Genomic DNA, 21007 nt, shown 5'->3' with positions numbered 1-21007 from the left:
CAAATTCCCCACCAACTTTATATATTCTTGCTGCCACAAGAAACCAAAGCTCATCTCCTTATCATTCTACGATCGACTGTAGACATTGAATTATGTGTTAATAATTGATGAATTTAATTTAGTCGTTTTCATTGATAAATTAAAGTAATGAATAAAATGACATCTCTATATTATTACAATGCAACTAAAATATCTAAACATTTGAATATCAGGTTTAGGTACCAATTTGATCTTACATGTTCTTAAAAGTAAAACATAAAATCATTTGACATTTTAAATAACAGGCAAGCTAAAAATAAGGGCAAATCACTCTATTAAGTCAAGAAGAATAAAATTTTACACAAATTCGTCAAACTAAAATCTAGTTCATGAATTCACTAATGTACATTTCTATATAGTTCGAACTAGATCAATTCGAACTCAAACTACATGTAATTTGAATCAATGTAATTTGAACTATGTATACACGCACACGCCCACTAATTCGAATCAACCTGATTCGAATTACACATACACAATAATTCGAATCAGGATGATTCGAATTATTCGTGGTATAATTTGAATTATGCTGTTTAGAAATTAATAATTTATTAAAAAATTTATTAAAAAAATTAAAAATATATATTTTATTTCATACATTAAAAAAAAACTAACAAAATATTTAATTACGACACTTCTTTAAAATATTAATGAGCTATTAATTCGAATTCTATACAATATTCTTTTGTCCATTTTTAATAGCTCATAAATATTTTTTAACAAAATTTTTTAATAAATTTATTTAAATTATACTACAAAAAATATTTTATTCTATGCAAAATAATTTTAAAAAATGGCTTAAAAAATGTTAGGAATACTATAAAAATTTGTAATATTCTAATGACTTAAGTAAATACATGCATGTACTCAGATTTTAAATAAAATACTCTACATAGTCAATAATAATTTAGAAATTAAAGAAAATATTTTATTCCATACAAAATAATTAAAAAATATATTTTATTCTATACAAAATAATTTTAAAAAAATGGCTTAAAAGATGTTATGAGTATTATAAAAGTTTGTAATAGTCTAGTGATTTAAGAAAATACATAATAAAAATATATTTTCTTTAATTTCTAAAGTATTATTGACTATGTAGAGTATTTTATTTACAAAAAATTTAAATAAATTTATTAAAAAATATTCATGATAATTTTTTAATAAAATTATTTAAATTATATGGTGAGATAATACATGATTCGAATTATCATGGGGAAGTTCGAATCACTCTGATTCAAATTATATGGTGAGCAATTCGAATTCTATACAATACTCTTCTGCCCATTCTTGATAGCTCATGAATATTTTTTTAATAAATTTATTTAAATTATACTTAAAAAAATATTTTATTCTATGCAAAATAATTTAAAAAATAGCTTAAAAGATGTTAGGAGTACTATAAAAATTTGTAATGTCCTAATGACTTAGGACATTAAAGAAATACTCTACATAATCACTATAATTTAGAAATTAAAGAAAATATATTTTTATCATATATTTACCTAAATCACTAGAATATTACAAACTTTTATAATATTCATAACATCTTTTAAGCTATTTTTTTAAAATTATTTTGTATAAAATAAAATATATTTTTAAATTATTTTGTATGGAATAAAATATTTTCTTTAATTTCTAAATTATTATTGACTATGTAGAGTATTTTATTTAAAATTTGAGTACATACATGTATTTACCTAAGTCATTAGAACATTACAAACTTTTATAGTACTCCTAACATTTTTTAAGTCATTTTTTTAAAAATTGTTTTGCATAGAATAAAATATTTTTTGTAGTATAATTTAAATAAATTTATTAAAAAATTTGTTAAAAAATATTTATGAGCTATTAAAAATGGACAAAAGAGTATTGTATGGAATTCAAATTGATAGCTCATTAATATTTTAAAGAACTCTCGTAATTAAATATTTTGTTAGCTTTTTTTTAATGTATGAAATAAAATATATATTTTTTTAATTTTTTAATAAATTTTTTTAATAAATTATTAATTTTTTAATAATTTTTTTTAATAAATTATTAATTTTTTAACAGCATAATTCAAATTATACCATGAATAATTCGAATCAGTCAAATTCAAATTACTTGGAAACGTGTGTGTGGGTGTAATTCGAATTACTGTGTATGTGTAATTGGAATCAGGTTGATTCGAATTAGTGGATGCGGGTGTGTACATAGTTCGAATCATGCATTGGTGGATTCATGAACCAAATTTTGATTTTGCGGATTTGTGTAAATATTTTCTCTCCTTGGTTTATATAAGTGATTTGCCCTAAAAATAATGATTAATTATAATTTCACATTCATATATATATATATTAAATTATGTAGAGGAAAAATTTTCTTCTCATCTCCCATGCCATTAAAAGCAAACAAACAATCAAAGTTGGAAATGGTTGCACAATCTTCATTATATACTGAACTCACTTTTCACTTGATGATACCATGCATGCACATGTTAAGAAATTCTTCTCTATGAAGCAAAGAGAGAAGGTACATATAATGCCTTATCTTATGTGGTTTTTGGTGGCGGTTAAAGATGGTGGGGGCTAATAAAGAGAACCCCTTACTTTAATTGAATTTATTTTTTGTATAAAATTTAAACTTGGGGTCCAATATGATATCTTGTTAAAAAAAGGCATGTATGTCTTTCTCTTCCATAGCTTTACAATTTCATTATTTGGCTTTTGCTTTGGTTGTAATGCATGAAATAATTATCAGAGATACCCCTCAATGCTTACCAAGAAGCTTCTTCAATCTTCACTATTCTCCTTCCCCCACACAATGATTTGGCCTTTTTATCTTAAAAGAATTTCTAGGTCCACCTAAATGTCTTTTTTCTTATTAAATTCTCTAATTCTTTCCATTATCTTCTCCCTACACTATACTGGCGGCTTACATAATCAAACTTAATTAACCTGTGGTGTTAAAATGAAAATATTAGTCTATGGTTATTTAATTACCATAATTATAACATATTAAATATATGATAATTTTTTACACAAATGTTAAATAATCAATATTTTTTATTTGCCTTATATTTGAGTTTAGTTTTCATTTTTTTTACCAAAAATACTGATCTCTAATATTTTTTAAATTATTTACGTATCTCTACTTAATAATTTAAATTTTATAATTTCCTTACTCGGCATTCTTCTTTGTTAGGTACATAAACTAATTACATACATAGATCTAGCTCGAAAAAAATTTCAATATGTAACATATTGTATCAAACTTTTTATCGATGAGACCAGTTCAAATTTGAAAGGATATACATTTTCTACAGTATTCCATCAATCCATCTTTTTTTTTTTATTCATTTTCTTCAAAAACAAATTTTTGTATTTATCAATATATTTTTTTAAAAGTTCATGAGATTTTGTTTGAGTAACAAAGTAGAGGTGAACAAATAACTTAAATAAGAAAATTATGAGACTGAAGACTTTTTAACCAATATGTCATTATTTCAAAATTTATTATTAAAATATATTTTTAAAATTATTTATTCAGATATTACCGATTTATCATGATGGTTGCACCTATTAGCTTTTTACGAGAAGGTGCCTTTGCGTTCAACGCTTTTTTTTTTTTTTTTTTTATGAAATTCAGTTCTGATTTAGTGTCTTCAGAACAGTAAATGGTAGAAACTCAGGTGCAATCGATTTCACGTGAAGTTGATAATTGAGAGTCGTTAGATAATTTGACTAATTTGACTAAATTTTCATCTAACGGCTTTCAGCTATCAACTTCACGTGAAATCGACTGCACCTGAGTTTTTACTACAGTAAATACTTTATGAATTAATGTTTTTTTGTTAAGAAGTATTTTTGGAATAACCGTCTTCCAGGCACCATGTAAAAGAAAAATAGGTGTACTTGTGTCAAAATTATGCATGGTATCTAAATAACTAATTTAAAAAGAATAATAATATTTTGATACTAAATTTTAAAATTTGTGCTAATAAGTTATAGTTTAAATGACATAGTGTCCTCGTATCAAAGGCTTTTAGAAATTGTGATATATTGATTAAAAAGCTAACATTTTTCGCTAAGGGCTTTTGAGTATTTCCATACTAGCTAGACTACTGAATTAGAAAAGTTGCATGCAATAATGTCTACCAAATAAGACCGGATGTACAAACAATAATGCAACCAAAGCTTCTCAGTTCTCATCACTATATTTTAAAATTTTGTGATATACATGAGAAAAATAGAAAGTGACAGTCTTTTGCATGATTCCTTTAGTTAAATATTTTTTTTTTCGGATTAGTATCCTTATATTCTTTCAAAAGTATAGAGTAATTAATAATTTCCGAGCTTACCTTTGCCTTCGCTAGTAATAAATATATATATTTTTTGTTATTCAGAGCCTTATATCTTGACCTATATATAAACATTTTTGGAATTTTTTTGGGTTTTTTTTTTGGGGGGAGGGGGGGACGTAACGAATTAGTTTAAGCATCCTTTTCAGTCTCTGCATTTGTTTTTGTTTGCCATTACAAGGTTTAAAGTTCACATGTTTTGTCGAGAATAAAGAGGATGAATAGGGATGGTTGCCAACTTTGGCAAGAGTTTTGAATGTTTTTGTAACAATTGCCTCACCTAATTTTAATTGAGATTCAATGGATCGATATTCATGTAGTTATAAGTATAATCATTTTTTATTTTATTTTCTTTATATTGTTTGGATATGTGATTATAAGAAATCTTAGAAATTACATTTATATATGTCGTATGAATTTGTACTAACGTTTCAATTAATAAGGAAACACATGCGTCATTAATAATTGCTAGTAGCTTACTTATTAATACAATCCCACTAGGTAATAAGTAGCAGGCCAACAAATTATTTTAAACTGCACACTATATTAATTAAGAAAAAATATAGGTAGACGATGAAAACACTAAATAATGTGAACAATAGATATATTTGATGTTCAATTTATTAGGTGTGCGGATAGTTATCCTAATATTAAGATTTAGGTGGATAATTTGAAAATGTAGTGTGTTTTTACTTTTTTGGGCCAATTTTAAAATCCATTATCCATATTGTTTACAAAATTTATTATTTATCTAACAAAGTCTACTCATTAATTGTCATTAATTAATAATTATTTAAATTTTATCTTTTAAAAATACAAAATTAATAATTATTAATTGCAGTTATTTATAATTAGAGTAAATACCCTTTCCGACCCCTGTCTTTTTTGAAAATTGACTAACCGCACCCTAACCTTTAAAATTTGACAAATCGGCCCTTGAGTATTTGCTTCGTTAGACACATCGACCCTTCTGTGGCTCCCTCACTTGAAACTCGACGAAAAACGCTGACCTATAACGATGAGCAGGTGACCTGACATGTACACATCAGCTGAATTTGTTAGGACAATTTGGCCCCTGTCCAGTCATCAAAACGTCGTCGATTGAAGGAAAGGAGAGACGCGCGTTTTAGTGACCTTCTCCCCTTTATCCTCCTCTTCGAACCCTAACTCAAGTAGCAACCATGAGTGACGCAGAGCTATCCTCAGCCGCTCAGACCCGTTGTGGTTGGAGGAAGGGTAGGATGGGTTCGAGTAATGCTAGTGGAGGAAAGAAGGTGAAGTTTTAACACCCTAAATACAAGTGTGGAAGTTATGCAATTATGCAAGGATCTGCAACTGCCAAGAACTCAGACAGGATTTTCTTCGATTGTTGTCACTATCGTGTAAGTGTTCTTTCAGGCTTGATTATTGTAGTCAATTTGCCTTTGTGCTTGAACAAATGATCTTCATAATAACTGCAATTGCAGACGGAACGACCTCACTGCAACTACTTCAGATGGCTGGAGGAGCTGATTTCTTGTCATTTTGCACATGAGGAAGACATTGATGTAGATGAAAGAATGTTCTAGAGAATAGATTTGAGCAATTGGAGCACAAAGTGGATTTGGCAATTGAAGAAAATTCAAAGAAATGGAGTATTGGATTTAAGGTCTATGTTATGGTAGCCATGTTAATTGTATTAGCAGCAGTGAAATACGTTGTTATCTAGGACATAGATTGTATGTTGTTGCAGTATGGGATGTATGGTTAATGTTAATATATAGAAAGTTTGCTTTTGGATATGTAGTAACTATGTTATATATGGATAGATTGTGATTTCGTTGTATTAATGATAATCTAATTTTGTGTAATAGTTACGGATCTATGAAATCTTCGACAGTGTGATTTATATCCAAAAGCAAAAGAATTTCATTCATAATGCTATACACATAGGCATAGCTTAGTCTGCTGATGTATCAGCTGGAAACAAAAAAAAAATATTTTGTTGAGTTAAATGTTTACTCTCTAAACAAAAGATCACTAGTAGTCTGTTACATACTTTAAGTCATTAAACAATAGGTCCCAGCCTTTAATACATTGTGGATCCATAACAAAAAAAAAAAAAAAGACACCAATCCTATGTTGCTGTAACCATGTGTATGAGTTGGTCATTTCATTGCTGGTGGCCTTAAGCAATATCTCCTCTTGGATACAGAAATCAGGTGGAAGGGGTTTGTAGGGCTCATCTTCAGTGGGAGAAGGTCACTAAAACGCACTTCTCTCCTTTCCTTCAAACGACGACGTTTTGATGACTGGGCAGGAGTTAAATTATCCTAACAAATCCAGCTGATGTGTACATGCTAGGTCACCTGCTCACCGTTATAGGTCAGCATTTTCCGTCAAGTTTTAAGCGAGGGAGCCACGGAAGGATCAATGTGTCTAACGGAGCAAATACTCAGGGCCAATTTGTCAAATTCTAAAGGTTAGAGTGCGACTAGTCAATTTTCAAAAAGGATAGGGGTCGAAGAGGGTATTTACTCTTAAAATTATTTACCTATACTTTTTTTACTTAATATTATGACTACATATTGTCCAAGTAAGTAACAATGCAATTGAAAGAAAAAAAATTGATAATCAAATTAGTTCCTTAAAAATGATATATTCTTTAAATTCGTTATGGAAATATTTTTTCAATCAAATTAGTTTATCAAATATACAAATTAATTATATTTGTCCTTCAGTCACTCCATTAATAATTTTCGTCAATGAATAATGTTATGAAATATTAATTAACAACATACATAATACTTGACATGTCTAATTGAATATTGATCAAATATGTTTATGAAAATCTATTAATTTAGTTTTTTTTCCAATTACATAAATCCTATTTCTAATATCATCTAGCTACTAAATTAATAGATTTTCAAAATATATTTGATTAGCGTCTAATTAGATATATTAGGTGTCATGTATACTATCAATTAACATTTTATATCATTATTCGTTGACAAAAATTGTTAATTGAGTAATTGAATGACAAATATGATTAATTGATACTCTTTGAAGGACCAATTTAATTGATAAAATCTTTTAGAGATGAATTTAGAAAACGAATCTCATTTTTTAAGGACTAATTTGACTATTAATAAAAAAAAAAGAAAAAAGAAAATTAAGATCATTAAATAGTAATGATATTAAAATTATTCTACTTAAATAATTATAAAACAAAAATATTACTTGTTCAAAAAAAAAAACAATTACCAAAATCAGTCATTTTTTATTTATATATAAATATATATAGTTTAATTTATTTTTAATATATATTTTATATTTTAATATATATTCTATTTTTAGTATTTACCTAATATAGTTGATGAAGCAATTTTCTGAATGTCCATCTTAGAATGTTATATAAGTTACTTTAATTATCAATATCTTTAATGTCGATAATGTTTTAAGGAAAATTTTCTTAAAATCTCATGCTTTTCAATTTAAAATAATGTGAAAAGAAAAAAAATATTACTTACTTAAAAATATCTTTACATAAAAATAATAATAAATAATTTAATATATTTAACTAAATTATTTAATATAATACATGTCAAATATATATAAGTGTAGCCACCAAGAACTACATCTTTTGGCTTCTTTAACCTTTTGTTGAGTATTGTTTTACTTGGTTCTAGAATATTTTTATTTCCTTTATTTGAATTTCCATAATTTTTTTAGATATTGTGTATTAGAAGTGTAATGTCTTATAATTTTCTAATTAGAAAACCGTTTTATTTTGTTTTCTTATTAGTATTTGGGAGATGGTATTCTTGATGTTGGAGTGTTAGATGGAGTTCATTAGGCATTAATACATATGATTAGTTATTAATTTAAAAAGTATGATTTGATTAATTTCTACCTATTTGTACATTGAACACAAGAGTATAGAGTGCATGATTCCATGGCACCGCCGATACGCTATAGATTGGATTTGGTGGCAATGGTACCCATTTTGTACATTCCAATTGACCACTCAAGTGTCCTCTTTCTTTAGAGGTCAAACAAATTGGGCATGCCAACCTTGCTGGCAAAAAGTGTTAGCGGAGGAAGGAAGGTTCATGGTAATGGCAACTCCAAACTTTATAATCAGATATCCAATTTGATCAATGATTCTAAGACCATATAACATCTTTAATGGATTTGAAAATCTAATGGACTGACAAAACAAAGATTATTGTTTTTTGAGGGTGTCTTGATTCATAATATTGTACTATGTTCAATGTGTTATTGCCGGTTGGTGGAGTTGATTGTTTGCTCTCCTTATCCAATTAATTTAGCCAAGATACATCAACATTATGCAAGATAATGGGTTGTCCTATTATTGAGTATGATTTTAATAAGGAAGGTCCCTTCACTAGCAAGCATGAATCTTCTTACCTTTTAAAATATATGTAGCCTTGATGCAGTTAGATGTATTGATTTAAAAAAATCATTGGTTTGCTCTGTGTGTGACTTATGATTAAATTATACAATAATGGCATGCATATCGCCTAAAGTGCATTTCAGTTTGAAACTTATCAATACTAAAACGCCCATTTACAAGTTTTCTTTGGTCAATGATTGAGTAAATTTATTTTATGCAGAGGATGAATAAGGCTTTTATTTACAGTGTAGACATTTTAATAAAGCCTGATAATAAAGGTCACATAACTCAGAGAGAATACCCATTTACCAGTAATGACTTGGATACATTGAAAATTTTACTCTTGAAAAGAAGATATGTTTTTTTTTTTTTTTAAAACTTAAGCTGTTTACTGCTACTGAGAATCAAATATTGCAAGTATATTTCCACTACAAAGGTTTGCATAGATATCCTACAAACTTTAGATGATCTGTTTATTGATCAAAAGCATTAGTATATACTGTTAGCAAAAGCCATTGATTTCAATGGAACTTATTGCCCAACACTTTTTTATCCCACTTTCATCCATTATTTTCCTGATCTTTCTCATGTCATCCCATCTTTGAGATTCTGAATACATGTTTGAGAGAAGCACATAAAGCCCAGAATTATATCTTCCCAACTCCAACAATTGCTTCATGATTTGCTTACCAATCTCTAGATTTCCATGGGTTCTACAAGCACCAAGCAAAGCACCCCAAACCACCACATCAGGTTTCATGGGCATCCCTTTGATTAGGGCCATCGCTTCTCCCAAGAGCCCGCCACGCCCTAAAAGATTGACCATGCATGCATAATGTGTAACACCAGGAGAAATCCCAAACTTGGAACTCATTATGTCAAAGTAATATCTCCCCTTGTCCAAAAGACCACTGTGACTACAAGCAGAAAGTAGCCCTGTGAAGGTAATCTCGTCAGGAAATAGCCCGCTTCCTTGCATCTTCTCGAACATGTCAATAGCTTCTTCTCCAAAACCATGCAGAGCAAGTGCCCCAATAGCAACATTCCATGACACCACATTCTTCTTTGGCATCCCAAAGAAGATGTCCATGGCAGTCTGAAGGGCACCACATTTAGCATACATGTCAATTAGGGCGTTACAAAGGGTCACACTTAGTGTAATATTATTGTTACAGATGTAATTGTGAGCTTGTTTCCCCAATTCCAAATCACCCATGTGACTGCAGGATGAAAGAACGCTAACAAGAGTGGTCTCATCTGGCATCACACCTGAACTACACATTGTGTGGAAAAGTTCCATGGCTTCCATGTATTTCCCTTCTTGAACATGACAGCAAATTATTGAATTCCAAGAAACCACATTTTTCACTGGCATCCTATTAAACATCTCCAAAGCATAATCAATAAGCCCATAGTTAGCATATGCATTAACCATACAAGTCCACGAAATGACATTCTTATCAAGCATTTGATCGAAAACACATTCGGCATATTGCAAATGCCCGCACTTGGCATACATATCAATGAGGGCATTCGTCACAATTGAATCAATTGCAATTCCGGTAGCGATTATGTAAAGATGCATGAATCTTCCCAACTCCAAATTACCATGCTTCGAGGAAACAGAGAGCAAGCAAACCAGGGTGATCACATCAGGCACCACATCCAACTTTTGCATCTCTCGAAACAAGAAGATGGCTTCTTTGCAAAACCCCAGCTTAGCATACCCACTAATGATCGAATTCCATGAGACCAGGGTCCTATCAGAAATATCATCAAACACTTTCCTTGCACTATTTATAAGGCGACAAGCAACATAGGCACTCAAGAAAGCGTTCTGCACACAAGCGTGAGACCCCATCCCAAGCTTAATAGCGTGAGCATGAAGAAGAACAGCTTCCCAATATAAGGATTTGCAAGCACAAGTTTTGACAACAAAGGGGATGGTAAACTCATTAGGGGAAATCCCAGCATTTACCATTTGGCGGTAAAGTAACAAAGACCTTATTGGGTCATCGCTATTTGAATAACCCTTTATGAGATGATTGTACATGAACTTATTAGGTTGGGGACTTTGGTCGAACAGAAGCTGTGCATAACGGAGATCCCCCATTTCGGGAGAAGTGCAGAAAGAGACAAGCTTGCCAATTGTGAGCACCTGACCAGATAGGCCATGGAGGATAGTCTGGGCATGGAGGAGCTTGAGCTCTCTCATGGAGGAACATCGCTCTAAGAGATGGTGAAGGGTTTGGTGAGTGGGTGACTTGAAATTATGCCAAATGCTTTGTGCTGAGTGAACGCAAAACAGGCGGGAACCAACGGTCGCGTGTTTCAGAGCGGCTGACATCAAATCAAATCAAATAAATCTACCTACCTAGCTTCCCTACAATTACAAATAATCATGGACTAAATTCTCGTATTATTCCCTAGTTTTACCAATTTAGTCTTTAAATTTAAAATTTATTATATTAGTCTCAAGATTCATATCCTGTATTGGTCCCTAGATCTTTTCAGTGCTGAGTTAGTGAACAAAGATTTGTCATGCTGTAAGGATTGGCTGACGTGATAAAATTGATTTTATAAAAAATACAACAGATCACTAATAGAGTGAATTAGGGTTTATAAATAGGAAGGACCAATTTGGATAAGAAAATTAATCTTGCGCGTTAGTTAGTCGTTTTGCAATTCAACGTGATAAAGAAGAGATAACTTAACACTTCATTCGCAAATTCACCACTGGAAAGACTAACATAGTATCCGAAAATGAATCTCAAAAATTAGTATAGACAATTTTAAATCTGAGAGACTAAATTGGTAAAAGCCGTAAATCTAAAAGACTACTATAGAAATTTAGTCAATAATCATGTTTCATAGATATAATAGATTGTTGTATTATCTCAATTTAGGCACTTTTGTAAGAATTACTATCAAACTTGGTTATCTCGAATTATTATGTTGGCAATACCTAAAAAATCAACTACTCAAATCAGTTATAATATATTTGTATATAAATATATATTTTATTCAATATATTTTTAATATGTATTTTATATTTAATATTTATTATATACAAATCAATGATTAAATAACTATTTTAGTGAGTGATTTTTAGTGTCGGATTTCATTTTGCTACTACATATCTACATCTATAATTCTTTAATAGTTTAATTTTATATGGTTATAATTTACCTTTATTTCTACCATCATCGCATATTATTTTCTTATTTTAAAATTGTTAGTTTTCTGATCCAATGGACATTGTTTGACTATAAATTATGCAAAACTAATTAGTAATTCTTTCCACACTTTCCTTTCATATTTATACAGCTATCATATAAGCATGAATCAAGTTTGACCAGCTAGTGAATTAGACAGTGTCTCAAATGATAACCAGTGTTTTAGTCATTCGAATGGAGTCAAGTTTAATTCTTAAGGATCAAACTCCCTCAAATCCCCCTAAGGATGGAATAAAAGTGACTCCAAACGTCATAAAGAAACAATATAGAATAGAACTCTTCACATTGCATAAGCACCAAATGAATGTTACAGATGTTGCGCCAGATTATCGCAGGCACAGTACACACAGTTTGGAACAGTGGAACTTCTAGTACCATGCTATATAAATCATTCAGATTTTCAACTAACTTTCCCAAGTAACTTAGTAAAACAGCAAAAAACTGGGAAGAAAAGCTGGAAGCAGTTGAGAACCAAGAAATAAACCTTTAGTATTTTTCCCTTGCCCTGCTGAAAGAGCAGTTATTACATTGTTGACTATAGTCGCCAGAATTTTATTCACAAGGAAATTTCAAAAAATATGTACTTAAAAAGCAAATGACTTTGTCATTCACATTCACACCCTTTGCATTCATTTACACATATATCAACAGTGAGCTATGTATTTTACAGAGAAGAGAAGAGCCAAAAATTGAAAAGACAGGAAGCTGATGAAAGAAACCAAGACAAAAAGGCCATAGCAGCAGACATTTGATATCTACCACATAGTCTTGCAGGGCAAAGGGATCCACCAGCTTCAAGCAGAAGATCCGCGACACTCGCTGTAGAGCATGCTGCAGCCAGCGAGAGATACGCTAAAACCTGCATAGTAGATAAGGAAAACGAAAAGAAAAACCTCAAAACTATTAGTTCAGTATTGTAACCTTATTAATGCCTCTTCAAGTCTTAGCCATAAGTTGCAGATAACTACATACCATGTCTCCCAGAAAGATTATCATTACAATCCTTTGCTGAATTTGTAGGTCTTTTATGAAGACGGAGTAAGCATCTACTACTAACAATGTTACGCTCCATGGAATTACCAAACCCATGACTGTCACCAAATAGCTGCAGAATAGCATAACTTATTATCAGTTAGAATTTATAAACTGCAAGGCATGCCAATTGTAACGACAAGCATGCTGCATAAACCTAAATCCTTTTCCTCCTCTTGGTTTTAGACCTTGAACATGCTAAGCGGCTAAGCTCCACACAAACACTCATCACAATCAAATCATGTATCAAACAAAAAATGTGAAAGAAATTGGGAACTCCAGCTTTGTATTAAGAACCCCAATCAATCAATTGTTCATGCTCATTAAGAAACTAGAAATGATCTGTTCTCAGCATTCTTACATCCTACACAAATCCAAAAATGCTGTAGACTCTGGACCTATTAGATGCGCAATTTAGTTATAGGGAATTTCAATTAATTTCCCATCACCATTCAGCAATAAATTCATTTGTAAACTTTCTATCCCAAAATCAGAGAGGTATGTAAGACTTTGAACAATTTGCAAACCAATTTCAGGGCCAGCAAGCTTGCAGTGACTTGCCTATAATTTGAGAAGTGTAAATTACTGCCTCATTTCTTATGAAGAATAGATCTGCGACATAGCAGGATTGAATTGACATGTAACCCCACATAAAAACCAATTTTGAGATCGAAAGTTGAGAGTAGGTGTGCATTCAGATGACATTGCAAAATAGTGTTTGTTATCAAAGCAACACATTGAAGACTAAAGAGTGAATCAGAAAAAGAAATAGTTGGGAACAGTGAATACCAGAAAGCAGTGTACGAGTAGAAATCGACGCCAAAGCACATGAATAGAAGGGAGGCGGAGGAGAAGACGGTCTGCCCCAAGCGGAGGGCGAAGCTGGCGCTGCTGCCAAACGCCCCTGCCACTTCCTCCATCATTCGCACCACTTATCTTCTTCTCTGCATACCCATACAAGTAAGTGGAACCTGGGATTGTGATTTGTGAAATTCAACCATATTAATTAATTAATTTATATAGGAAACACGGCATAAGAAGAGCATAATATTATACAGTGATACATGCCACACGCCACAATTAGTGAGTGAGTGCATTCATTAATTATTTAATTAATGTTAGTTTTGATTGGTTTAGATTTTACGGTGAGTTGCAAAAGAGAGTGACAGACAAAAGTGGAATCAAGGAATAGAATTGGTAAAGAGGTCTTTGGTTAATAATGGTTTCGATCGTGCGGTTGTCTTGTACGTAGAAAATGTTCTGTCGGCGGGATACCAGGTTGTTGGATTCGGATTCGGATACCGATACGGATAAGTGTGATAGGGAAGTAGTGACTATTCAATCCTCTTGTAATTTGTGAATAAATGCTCAGCATCCCAAACAATTATGTAAACATCATAATACACTCATCTTTCAATAAAATACTAGTGCAGGGACTGCATCAAAAGAAATTCATGTAAATAAATATGTAGTGACAAAAATGAAAAAATACCATATAATATTTATTTCATGAATAACTTTTTAAAAAAATTTTTGAAAATCAGTAATTTTTAGTATTTTTGACTATTTGACTAATATAATCATTAAATTATCTTTAATAAATAAATTTTATTAATCTATGTATAAAATTCTAAAAAAATATAGGTGCATATAAATATAAGTATAAATTATATATTTTTTATGTATAACATTTTTATAAATATAGATGCAATATATTACTAATAAAATATTTATTAAAAATAATAATATTTATTGGTCATATAGCATTATTCAAATCTTAATAAACAATTAAAATGCTTAATGTAGCAATATATATTGTTTATGTTATTTGCTAAATTAACAACTATGAAACACAAAATGTAACTTATGTTCATATTTAATGACTAATAATAAAATTCGCTCTTAGAATATGCAGTAAAAAGTAATAGGAACAAACTTGTAAAAAAAAATTGAATTTTTGTTCGCTTTCATATACTGCTCAATAGTGAATACGAAGACATAGACTAAACAACAACAAAAAAAACAAGAATGTTAAAAGGAAAAAATACAATTCCATTATGGCAACTCTTTGTTTTAATATTATTATTTACTAAAGTATACTATAATTACGTAGTAATTTTTTGTCAGAATAATTACACGGCACTTGTACATTTTATCGTCATAAGGAAGAGTCGAACATTAGACGGTAGGACCAGAAACAAAAGGCCAATCTCCAAAGCAAGCATCACCCGAATTTGTCATACATGTAGTGGAAGATAATAAAATTGAGTTGGGTCTTGGCCCAGTTACCTAGTCCATAGGCAAAGACCCCAAAGGAAAAAGTGTTTGGTTGAACACTTGAACAGCTTGTATATTTTGTTAAACCAACGAGGCCTAATCCAAAAAGAAGAAACACTCCCCATACTATCATTTACAATGAAAGACACAAATCCTATCGGGAAGGAGTCAATAAAATGGAATCCATTATGGCTTTTGGGGATTTCCTTGGGTAACCAGTAAGCGCAAGTCCCTTATTTGAGGGTGCTGGAATTTGAAGGTGGCAACACTATCCGAATTTGCGGGTATTTATTTGACTATTCCTATTTGTTCGAAGCGGATTTTTTAGTGATGGAGTTTTTGGACAAGGCGAGGTGGAGTCGGATTTAGATAATATCTAATCCAGTATATATCATGTATATATAAATATATATACTTTTTGTACCATACTAATATCCTCGGCCAAACGAAGTAACAACTGAAAATAAGTCAAACTCTTCAAACAAAACTCCATACCGAGAATTCCGCACCATTCAAGCACCTAAACTAATCCTTAATAACAACCCCACAAAGACCGAGCACTACTCGAACGTTTACTCAATAAATATTTCCTAGCACACTATCTATTTCAACAAACGAGCAAACCTCGTCAGGGTATGAAAAAGAAACACACACATTAAAATATTCTCAATCAAACAAAGCAACAGCAACCTCGCCTCTATGATACTTTCTTTTATTTTTTTTCTCACGTTTATTATACGCATTACTGACTTGAGCGTCTCTTTTGCAGGTTCCTAAAGTTCATGACCTAAAATTTAAATCTATGATGTTCCTCAATAGCGACTCCAATCCCATTTTTCGCCGATCTTTTCCAACTTTTTTAGATGGAGCTGCCCTATTATGATTTTCTAATTTGCCTGCAGGTTCCATAACCAGTTTTGATGAGTTCGCCAAATTGTTTATTAATCATTTTGCAGCATCCAAAATCTATGTGCGAGACTCAGACTATATTAGCACGATCAAGCAAGGACAGCACGAGAACTTGAAAGACTATATGACACGCTTCACAATAGCAGCCATGGAAATTCCCGACCTCAATCCAGAAGTGCAATTGCACGCCATCAAGAGCGGTCTTCGACCTAAAAAATTTCAGGAAGCTATCGCTGTGGCAAAACCGAAGACATTGGAGGAATCTCAGGATAAAGCGACCGAACAGATCGAAATAGAAGAGCTACGCGAAATTCGGAGGAATGAGAGACCATCATTCAGAAAGGAAGAAGACAAGTCTTATAACAAGGATTCCAAGAAACCCTTTAAGCTAACTCCGAAGTTTGATTCATACACCAGGTTCAATACCAAAAGGGAAGACATCATTAAAGAAATATTACACAACAAGCTAATAAAGCCACCGAGCAGAGCCGGTTCATACCAAGACCAGAGGTACGTCGACAAGTCAAAACACTGCGCCTTCCACCAAAAGTTCGGCCACACAACTGACGAATGCGTGATCGTCAAAGACCTACTAGAAAGGTTGGCCAGACAGGGACACCTAGACAAATACATAAGTGGCAGGATAAGACCAGTTACGCAGAACACAAGCGACCGGCAACAAGAGCAAACTCCAAATACCTCAGACAAAACCAGATTTCAACCTCCACTGACAAGAGGAGTTATCAATTGCATCTCTGAGGGATTCGTGAGTGGTGGACAGACAAGCTCGGCGCGAAAGCGTAGTTACCGAGCAATGCTAATGGTCCAACAGACAGACGAGACCACCATTCGCAAACCACATACATCCCAGATATCTTTTGAACAGTCCGACTACCAAGCAAGAGCCACCAACCTAGATGATCATGTAGTCATTTCCATCCAGGCGAGAGATCTCCTGGTGAAGAAAGTTCTACTTGACCCCAGCAGCAGCGCGGACGTCTTCTTTTACTCTACTTTCAGGAAAATGAAACTTAGTGAGCACACAATACTACCATCCTTGGGGGAGCTAGTCAGATTCTCAGGGGAACGAATATCTATCCTCAGCAGCATATGGCTAAAAATAACCATGGGCGACCACCCCTTGAGTGAAACAAAGGACGTGCAGTTCCTAGTTGTCGACTACACTAGCCCTTACAATATCATCATTGGTAGACCTTTTTTAAATTCCTTCGGTACTATTGTATCCACTATCCATCTATGTGTCAAGTTTCAGGTACAAGACGACCAGATAGCCATTATACATTCTTACCAGATCGAAGCTCGACAATGCTACAATGAAAGCTTGAAAATAAGATCAGAAACCAACCAGAAGGACGAGCTAGAGAAGGAACCTATGATGTGGCAAATATCTCGAACACTGCCGATCTTGATCCAAGAGGAGATCTCCACGACAGGCCTGCACCAACAGATGACCTTGAAAAGGTAACAATAGATGACAATAACACTTACATAAGTCGTTCTCTTTTTTCAGAAACTAAATAACGAATCATCAACTTGCTTCGAAACAATGCCGACCTCTTCGCGTGGACGGCAGCAGACATGCCCGGGATAGACCCGAGTCTTATATGCCACAGATTACAAATCGACCCTAAAGTTCGACCTGTATCACAAAAGAAACGAAACATGGGAGACGAGAAAAGAGCAGCATGTCTGGAAGAGACCCAAAAACTCCTACAAGCAGGATTCATAAAGAAATTACGATTTATAACATGGCTCTCTAACGTGGTTATGGTAAGGAAAGCCTCAAGTAAGTGACGAATGTGTGTAGACTTTACTAACCTGAACAAAGCATGTCCTAAAGACGCCTATTCACTCCCATGTATAGATAAACTGGTCGATAATGCATCAGGATACGATATCTTAAGTTTTCTAGATGCATACTCTGGATATAAGCAGATTCTAATGCTTCCAGAAGATGAGGATAAAACAACTTTTATCACCAAACCTGGAAACTATTGTTATAAGGTTATGCCTTTTGGACTTAAGAATGCAGGTGCTACTTATCAACGACTGATGGACAAGGTCTTCAGTAAGCAAATGGAAAGAACCTTGAGGTCTATGTTGACGACTACGGTGGCTTTCAATGCAGTGGCTATAAATACCTATACATTAACCTACCAATCTACACATGACATGATACTTTTTGTAATTAGTAATTTTAAATTTTCCTTGACTAGTATTAAAATTTAATTAACGACAGTAACTTTAAAATTTAGATTTTTATTGCAGGATAAAATGGTTATTTCAATTAAAAATAAAAGATATAAATAATTATTTATTAATATGAGGACCATTTCTTCAATTCTTGGCATTGGTGGCGACTCCATTTCCAGTGAGAGAGGGAACGATTTTCCGGTAATAGACTATTTTTTATTGTCAAAGAATATAATGGATGGTCTAATTTGTTCTTTTATTTATAGATCATAAACATACCATTATTTATCAATAGATCTGTAATTAAAACATGCTTCAATTTCTTATTTTGTATGGTTGGAAATTTCAACATCTGATGTCTGTTTGTCCATAGTCACCATAGTCACCAAAACTTGTGGGCATCGTAGACTGCACCAATAATTGGTAAAATAATTAACAATAATATATTATATTTAAATTTTTCTTTTAATTTATGATATGTATATAATGATGATTATATAAATTTTAAAATTTAATTTATTTATTAAATTTTTATAATTATACAGGTAGAATAGATACTTGCATAGGCGGATTAAGATTTAACTTTTTAATACTCGCATATAAAAGTGAGACGATTTCTATACAAGTTATTGTAAGGTGGGTAGGAACGGGTTGGGCAAAAACCCACCCCTACCCATCCCATTGGCAAATTGAGACTCACTTCCATCATCACTTCAAAAGAGTCTACTTCCACCATCGCTCTCCTCATTCCTAGCTCCCAAGCCATTTTCAATCAATAAAAAACTACCCCGAGTTCCGCCTGTATTGCTGGACAGTTCCCCAGCCTTGCCATGAAACCTCATATCCATTTCCCTTCATGAGTTCTCAGCAATCCTCCACTACCCGAATCATTGAGTCTCCCCGAAAGCACCATCAGTATTTAATTTCAACCACCCTTGTGCTGGAGGGTGCCAAACTCCTCGATCCCTATTAGGGGGGATATCATTTCTAGACGCTTTCCTCTTCCCTTGATTTCTCCATTTCCACATCGCCCAGCAAGTCACAAAAAATTCATCAATCCAAGAATGTACAGATGATACTCCTAAATTATTTTCCATATTCATTCTTATCCAATTTGCCATATCGATTCCAAAGAAAATAGCTGTTGCATTCAGTTGGATGAGTTGCATCCAAGTCCTCGCGGCTTGGGGGCAGTCTCAGAAGGCATGAAGAAGGATCTCAGCCTGGTTTGGGCAGTAGTGGCAGTTTGGATTTGTCCCCATCATGCAAGCTCTTCTTCCTGCTGTTAAGATCCTCCCATGGGCTAGTCTCCACATGAGCATTTTTATTCTTTACATCCCTTTTCATTTCCATATGGTTTTCCATATTGGGAGTTGTTCTTTCTCACTGCTTCGAGTTAACAATTTATAAACCGAGGCTATGGTGACTTCACCTTTCGAGCTATGATTCCATCTTATAGTATCTTCAGTTTGTTTCGTTAGGTGTCCTTTTGCCTTCAGGCTGCAACATTCAACTAGCAGCTAAACTTAATGACCAAAAAAATACAGCAGCTAAACTTCTTGTTCTATATGGATATGCACAACCAGAAGCCTCAAAAAGTAATAAGATTCATTCAGCCAGAGCTCCCATGCAAACATGTGCCTCCATCCACTAAGCATTTATTTCTAATCAATCAATAGTGATCGGTGCTTAACAATATACATAATGGATATAAAATACGTTATGGGAAAGTCTAGGATTCAACAACTTTTGTGTTTTGTGGCCAGCACTTAACTATCAACCATCAAAAGAAAAGTGAGTAATCTCTGACCATTAGACGTAATCTCACACCATTAAAAATACTATTAATGGCCAATTAATGGTTACAAAACACAAAAGTTGCGGACCCCTAGCACTCCTCATAAATTATAAATAAAGACAACTCTAACCCCAGTGATATAAAGTTCAATTTAATAATTAAATAAATAAAATTAAAATACATAAAATTAAATTAAATATTCTAATACTTACAAATATAAACTAATAACTACTAAATAATAATTGAACTCTTCGTATATGACATACAAACATGATAAAGCTATCATTGCTTAGTTTTGCTTGTGTAACTAAAGAAAGATATGTTTGGAACAGCAAATCACAATTGCCCGAGAATGATTTTAGGAGAAAAAGCAAGAAAACAATGAATAAGCTGTTTTGTGCCAGTGTAAAATCAAAAGTTATTTCTAGTGAAAATACCAAAAACACAAATGAGGAATGACAGGCAGCAGCACCATCTGTCTCCAAAAAGATTTTTTAAAAACAAAGTGGAATAAGAGAAAGGGAGTAGTAGCTCAAAAGTGCTTGAAACACAATCACTGAGAATTCTCTCAACAAATATCAATTTCATCATCATGGCTACTTTATCATCTTTCTCTACCAAACTAGTACGTAAAATCAAAATGAGGCATTCAGAATGAGTAGGAGGATTGTTTTCATCATATGAATGATCATATGAAAATGTTCATAAATATCCTCATCATGCCCAAAAGTTCCAGCATCAACTAAAATTCCTCTGCATAACAA

At 32.4% G+C, this 21007-nt stretch overlaps 3 protein-coding genes and 1 non-coding gene across 4 annotated transcripts; 1 reads left to right on the top strand and 3 right to left on the bottom strand.

The window, feature by feature from the left end:
* Positions 1-9175: 9175 nt before the first annotated feature.
* LOC112748841 (pentatricopeptide repeat-containing protein At2g22410, mitochondrial-like) lies at positions 9176-11355 on the bottom strand. The gene has a single exon (XM_025797085.3). It carries the CDS (start codon positions 11122-11124, stop codon positions 9280-9282), a length of 1845 nt encoding a protein of 614 aa, XP_025652870.1. The 5' UTR covers positions 11125-11355; the 3' UTR covers positions 9176-9279.
* Positions 11356-12477: 1122 nt separating this feature from the next.
* Positions 12478-14415, bottom strand: LOC112748839 (CASP-like protein ARALYDRAFT_485429). The gene is made up of 3 exons (XM_025797083.3): positions 13835-14415; positions 12986-13118; positions 12478-12872 (listed from the first exon to the last, which is right to left on the bottom strand). The coding sequence occupies exons 1-3, from the start codon at positions 13966-13968 to the stop codon at positions 12678-12680; spliced, it is 462 nt and encodes a 153-aa protein (XP_025652868.1). The 5' UTR covers positions 13969-14415; the 3' UTR covers positions 12478-12677.
* Positions 14416-15460: 1045 nt separating this feature from the next.
* Positions 15461-18999, top strand: LOC112747850 (uncharacterized). Its single transcript, XM_025796056.1, has 5 exons — positions 15461-15533; positions 16225-17504; positions 17573-17713; positions 18188-18436; positions 18991-18999. The coding sequence occupies exons 1-5, from the start codon at positions 15461-15463 to the stop codon at positions 18997-18999; spliced, it is 1752 nt and encodes a 583-aa protein (XP_025651841.1).
* Positions 19000-20892: 1893 nt separating this feature from the next.
* On the bottom strand, positions 20893-20969 carry LOC112753596 (small nucleolar RNA Z105). Its single transcript, XR_003177976.1, has one exon. It is a non-coding gene; the product is annotated as a small nucleolar RNA Z105 (small nucleolar RNA).
* Positions 20970-21007: the final 38 nt, after the last annotated feature.

This window comes from Arachis hypogaea, chromosome 15 (assembly GCF_003086295.3).
Source record: "Arachis hypogaea cultivar Tifrunner chromosome 15, arahy.Tifrunner.gnm2.J5K5, whole genome shotgun sequence".
Lineage (NCBI taxonomy): Eukaryota > Viridiplantae > Streptophyta > Magnoliopsida > Fabales > Fabaceae > Arachis > Arachis hypogaea.
This window is presented reverse-complemented; position numbering and strand designations above follow the sequence as displayed.

Excerpts from the sequence above, each read along its gene's own strand:
- LOC112748841 (XM_025797085.3), bottom strand. The coding sequence starts at position 11,124 with ATGTCAGCCGCTCTGAAACACGCGACCGTTGGTTCCCGCCTGTTTTGC.
- LOC112748839 (XM_025797083.3), bottom strand. The coding sequence starts at position 13,968 with ATGATGGAGGAAGTGGCAGGGGCGTTTGGCAGCAGCGCCAGCTTCGCC. Across the intron at positions 13,119-13,834 it reads TACTCGTACACTGCTTTCTG|CTATTTGGTGACAGTCATGG; the intron begins GTATTCACTGTT and ends GCTATTCTGCAG. Across the intron at positions 12,873-12,985 it reads TAATCTTTCTGGGAGACATG|GTTTTAGCGTATCTCTCGCT; the intron begins GTATGTAGTTAT and ends TCTACTATGCAG.
- LOC112747850 (XM_025796056.1), top strand. The coding sequence starts at position 15,461 with ATGAAAGACACAAATCCTATCGGGAAGGAGTCAATAAAATGGAATCCA. Across the intron at positions 15,534-16,224 it reads GCTTTTGGGGATTTCCTTGG|GTTCCATAACCAGTTTTGAT; the intron begins GTAACCAGTAAG and ends ATTTGCCTGCAG. Across the intron at positions 17,714-18,187 it reads CAACAGATGACCTTGAAAAG|ATTCTAATGCTTCCAGAAGA; the intron begins GTAACAATAGAT and ends GGATATAAGCAG.